The 6,084-nt window shown below is 34.6% G+C and overlaps 1 protein-coding gene across 1 annotated transcript in view; it reads right to left on the bottom strand.

The window, feature by feature from the left end:
• Positions 1-3,896: 3,896 nt before the first annotated feature.
• The window catches only part of LOC138938554 (uncharacterized), a 42,517-nt gene continuing 40,329 nt past the window's right edge, over positions 3,897-6,084 (bottom strand). Inside the window, exons 8-10 of the mRNA XM_070305622.1 lie at positions 5,453-5,665; positions 4,958-5,188; positions 3,897-4,560 (exon numbers count right to left, since the gene is read on the bottom strand). Coding sequence (XP_070161723.1) covers positions 4,391-4,560; positions 4,958-5,188; positions 5,453-5,665 — 614 coding nt within the window. The 3' untranslated portion in view covers positions 3,897-4,390. The remainder of the gene's footprint in view (positions 4,561-4,957; positions 5,189-5,452; positions 5,666-6,084) is intronic.

Raw genomic sequence — 6,084 nt, 5'->3', positions numbered from 1 at the left:
AAAAACATATGTGCCTTTTATTTCTACCGGAAAACATCTTTGGAAATCCAAATCTTCAGTAATTCAGGAATACTTTCCTACGGACACAGTCGAGAAGATAATAAGAACGGCGTTAAAATTGAAAACGTATCATATTAGAATTGAAAACATAATCTATTAAGATTAAAAGTTTTTTCTAGAATGAGGAATTGACGCTTTTCACGTTTAGCTTATGATAACACAATCACACGATCTTTTTTTTTTTCAAACATTACTTATATCTTCATCCATAGTGTTATTTTCATCCAATTATGTTTTTTTATTGATGCATGTTTCAGTTCGCCGTAATAATGCATCACGCCGTTAACTAATTTGTTAGTTAGATCTACGATTTTTTTTCAGAAGACACAATCAACAATATACAATATATATATATATAACATATTGTTATTCTTGTAGGATTTATATCATCTCAGTAATTATAAGTATATATATATATACTTATAATTTCTGAGATGATATAAATCCTACAAGAATAACAATGTATGCGTCAAATAAACGTATCATTATGATCACGTTACTGCGCTAATAATAATAATTTCTATTACGAAGCGCGTACACATATTATTTTTTTCGCGTTCCTATTTTTCCAGAAATATTTCCTCCTTGCTTTCATATTTCATTACTTTCTTTTTTTTTCTCTCTCTCTCTGATAATTTTCTAACTTACCTTTTTATTCTATAAGTAGGCAAATTATTACTATGCGGGAGTCATATCGCATCTTCTTTGCAAAATATATTCATTACACCCATTTTGCAAAGTATAAGTCGGACGGCTATTATATAGAAGAAACTCGGAATCCCCTCTTGTGTGAAAATTGAGGAATGATTTGCTCTAAAGTTTTCCCAAAGAGGAAAACAATTTTAATAGAAATATTAAACGATAGATTGCTATTTTTTAAAACGATTTATTATTAAAAATACATTTTTAGAATAAAATATACGAGAGAGTAGACTTATATGCATCTATACATGAGCATAAATCTTTTTCTTTCTCTCTTCCTCTTTCTCTCTCTCTCTCTCTCTCTCCTTTTCTATTTTTTGTTTTTTAAATACTCTATTTATATAAAATACGAAAAAATTTATTTTTTTGCTTATAAATGGTAACTGCCGGTATGTATAGAGGTTTAGTAAATGAGTAACTATACAGGGAGAAGGAACCTGATATTATTAGCTATAAGAAACTAGAAAAAAATCTTCAGTATTACAATATTTACAACACAATCAATATATCTGCTTGAAAAATTAATCAGAATGTAATGGTAGACTATTTTTCTTCGCTGTAACAAGTGCACTACTTTTAATAAGATGGACGATCTTCAAATTAAAAAGCCAAACTAGACAATAATAGGCGTGGGTATGCAAAAAGTCCATTTCAGAATTTTATCATTACGAACTATTCTTGACAGAAAAGATTATCGATGAAAACAATTAAAGAGAATTGTTTTGAAAAACGTATAAACTTTTATAAAAGTTCCATATACATATAAATTGATCGTATATATAATCGGTTAGCTATCTTTCAAAATTTGATTAGTAGACGATGGAAAGGTTAATATCATACTTTATACACAAGTGTGATGGAGCAAATATAGCGTCGACCAGACCAATTGTAGTATCACGCGGTATAAAAGACACAGATGTGTTTTTCAATAGTATATAACTAGTTATTTCTTATCGTTTTTTATAATAAAATCTTATAATATCTATATTAAATATAATCATTATATATTCTTTTCATAATTTTATAATTATTATACTTACCGCGAAAGCGGCATATATCTCATTGTCAATGTTGCAATTGACCTGATTATCTCTAATGTGTGTATAATGATACGAATATCATGATTATCTCCCAACTAAAGCTCTATTTGTAAGTACTGTGCACTTCTCATTGTGTCTGCAAATGACGAAGCATGATTGATCGTCGATGATGAAATCGTAACTCTCGCCGCTCATCATCGAGCCATTCGAATTTCAGCTCACAAGAAAACGCGATATTGACGTGTTCATGCTACAATTAATTAAACGGCAGGTACGTTCTCCATTGTCTTTCCTGTAAACTATCCCTTACTAAGGATAACAATGAGTATTAAAAACAGCGTATATTTGCTATCCCACAATCTATGTCCGTTCGAATAGACCGATACTCTGTCAATTCCGACTGCTTCGAATGAGAGTATTAAAGATATATTTTTGTCTCTCTTACATGACGAATTTTCGAAATCGCGCTTCTTAGTCCGAAGAACGTTTTTCTCATTAAAGCAAAAAATGAACAGCCGACTCGAGAAAACAACGGACTTAAAAACGGACACGCTTCGCGCAATTCGATGGCTTAATACAAGAAGATTGCATTTTAAAATAAAGTGCTAATAGATTCTATATAAAAATCATATATCTCTTCATATCTTAATTATTAACAATTTATGCTATGTTAAATATGATTCTACTATTTATTATTTTATGCTTTTAATTTTTTTTACGTTATATTTTTCTTTTGTAACTAAACCATCGAACCATGTTTGTTAGCGGATTTTTTTACGATTATGCTACTAAGTATTTCGGTGATTTCAAATATATCTAATGAAATCAATCAGAAATTTATCTACATATAAACGATTATCTCGTAATATGTAGTGCGTCTGTTCTGTATATTAGTTTATGTATGTGTATGACTGAATGATTTAAGCGTTAATTGTGAGTTACGCATTAATATAGAGTATTTTCCATTGAAAATGGAGGCACCATGAATAAACGTACAGCTATATTGTTGCGCCGTATGCATAGCGCGGTATTTTAATCATAAAGTGTCAGCCTGCACATGTGAATACTTTCAATTACGATTAATTTTGGAGCGGACGCTGCGTTCAGAAGTTAACACAAAATAGAAGTGAGAAAATAAATAACGCGTTAATATAAGTTGATGTATGTGTATATTGTGCGAGAGAAGAACGACAATCGATTTATCAAGGACAGCATTTCGTTGTCGCGTTATCTTTAGATTGTCCATAAAATTTCAATAACCGCGACAATTTTATTATTACTTTTATCAATTTTATATAATTTTAGGCTGATGGTATGAAAACGAAATGCGCGAGCTGTTCACAAGCGCAAATTTAATCCCCTAACTAAGAAGCTATTTCAGGAGTCTGGATCTGTCGAGGGAAATTCGTTACCATCTTCAATCGCGATCACAATCACCTGTTACCTCTCATCAAGCTATTATTATATTTCCTCTCTTTAAAAGAGACGAAGAAATGAAAAAGAAGCATCTGACGAAGAAGTCGCAAGGATGATTAAAATGACAGACCGATCAGAGGAAGTAGAATCGAAAGAGATTAGCAGTTAGTGGAAAAAATTAAGCGCTATTAATTTAAATAAATATTATATCTCTCGTATCCATGCGAAAAATTATTTTTATCTTCATAGATTACTCTTTTTGGAGCTTTTGATATCCGAATCTCGAAATAATTTTGTAAATCGCAGATTTTGCGATCGTACAGGTCCAGCCTGCTGGAAGGAGCCACTTACCTTTGTGATAATCCACCGATAATCGAACCGCCGTCTTGGTTTTTCGGCGATCTCTTATATCCATTACTCCTGTATTAATATCTCTCGTTAAGTGTAGTGACTATTTCTACATTATTTACAGAGCGTTACAAATGTTAGTCAGTAACATTTGTACGTTTCCAACTGTAGATGCTTCACTCGCCACATCGGAATGATATGCGATCGCCGTTACATTTGCGGATATAGCATAAATATCCAGTATTTCTAGGATATTGAAATGGACATTACATAATATATATATATATTATAACAAAACAAATTGTTGCGACCGAATTATACAATCGCGAAATGTGAATATATCTGCATTGTATCACGGCAATGCAAGGATAACAAGGAATGTCGTGTAGCAGGAATGACAGTGTGACGGATGAAGCATCTGGAACACAATAAATTATCGACTGCCGCCAACGTAATGTCATCATCGTCTCTGAGAACGCTCGTCGTTTCGCGATGCCCAGCAGGGCATCGATCACCTTTTGTTAACTCGTTGCCTCACTAACACCTTCAATGTATCTAACTCACCTTGCCATTTTCTTCGCTCTCAGTCGGATTACGTAAGGTAACGGGTCGACACCCGTTGAATTCCTTGCTCGCGATCGATCGCGATCGTCACGAGCAAAGTACGTTCTCGAGAGTAAACCGACAAGGCGTTGCGTAGTTAAAAAAAAAAAAGAATATTACAGGCTCGCGCTACTTTACAGGAATATGCTACAAATATCGTATGGACTTTGGAGCGTCTCTCTCAGTGTTTCTGAGCTCGTCGCTCATCAATCAATCGCGCATCAATGGAACGCGTTCAATGACAGTGGCGGCGTGATGGGCGGCAAATGGTCACCACAGGTCGGGAAATTTGGCGGTATCGGCGGCAGATCCGCGTGTGTCCCAACGTGAAGGATCAGATTCATGCCGATCAATATGTGGAACAAGAAATGACAGTGGAACAGCCAGTATCCTTTAAAGAAGGAGATATCGTCCAAAATTAATATAATTTTCGCTTATAACTTCCAATGATAAAATTGAAAGTCAAAATAATAATGGTATGTTTAATTAAATCACCACATATTTAATAAAAGCACCGACTATTGATTTCATCATTGGTGGGAAGGAATATCGGAAAGATTATGTTTACGTTTGTTCGCAGAAAATTATTTCTAAATTTCGGCCAGAAATGCGCAATCAATATCAACTCGAAGACTAAACTAACATTTTACGTACATAATATTCTTGGACACACAACACAGTCAATGTATGCAAACTTTTGCAATTATGCGAACAGTTGCGAATGGAAGTAATTCGTATCTCATGAGACTAATGCGTGAGAAGTTTTCAAGTTATCGTTGTTAACTTACCCGGGTTGTTCGCGCGGAAGCGGAAGATGACGTAACCATTGTTGGGAACGGCGATGGTGTCTTTGGCAGGTGGCAGGTTGAACTGTCTGTGCAAAAGACCTCGCTTATCGAGATCGAGAGCGTGCTTCAAATTGATTTTCTTTACGTTTCTATCGGGAGAACGGCCGATGCCGACTATGTTGAACGCGTATCCGTGCAAGTGGAAGGGATGCGACAGATTGGGCTGTTGTACTGTAATCAATCGTACACACAAAGAAATCAAAAGGATGCTTTAAATTTCAATAATGCGTGATAAAAATAAAATTATGTTGTAATAAAGAAAAGTCTCATTAGAATCAGAGAAGTAATAAAATAGATTAGATAAGAAAAATAAGATTTGAAACTTTCATATTTCTTTTAATGCCATTTTTTTGAAGTGTATTTTTCTGCTTAATATGGAAGAGCTTTGCGTGACAAGAGCAAAATTACCACACATAACAAACATGGTGTACATACCTTCGTCTACGAGAACCACCTCGACGACCGCATTATGCGGAATGTCGACCTGATGCGTGCACATGCAATTGGCGCCGCAGTCAGCTGGTCTATTATCACCGTTGCAGAACTGTTCAGGTGGGATGTCATCGATCTGCGAAAGTGGCGGCGCCGGAGGAAACGTGAATGAGATCTCATCCACGAGCGAAATCACATGGTCGCCAGTCGGTGCAACTGCCGACACAATCGAGATAATATACAATAAATTTTTATTATAACTTTCGTATAAATATGTATAATGATAATAATGAATGATTAATTCAAATAATGAATTAACTCCGTTAACCCTTGAGTGAATGGAGTTCGCGACAAATTCCGCGAAATCGAATTTTCGTTAAAGAAACATCAACTACGAGCTAAAAATCAAAGAATTGAAAGATGAGACGATAATTTCAAAACATCTTGTACGCTTCGATAGTACAACCGGTTTGTATCTTTTCATACTTATCGAATCTAATTGTCCCGAGCAAAAAGTACCACCACTTATAGCAAATATACCCCGCGAAGAATCTCGCGTATAATTCTTGAAATTTCAAGTATCGTCCAAGATGTTGCATGCACAACGTGCGCCTAGATATTATATCCCTTTTTAA

The sequence above is a fragment of the Polyergus mexicanus genome, unplaced genomic scaffold, assembly GCF_030449975.1.
Source record: "Polyergus mexicanus isolate NDT 795.1 unplaced genomic scaffold, iyPolMexi1.0 SCAF_13, whole genome shotgun sequence".
Taxonomy (NCBI): Eukaryota; Metazoa; Arthropoda; class Insecta; order Hymenoptera; family Formicidae; genus Polyergus; species Polyergus mexicanus.
Note: the sequence above shows the minus strand (reverse complement) of the source record. Positions and strands in the feature narration are given on the sequence as shown.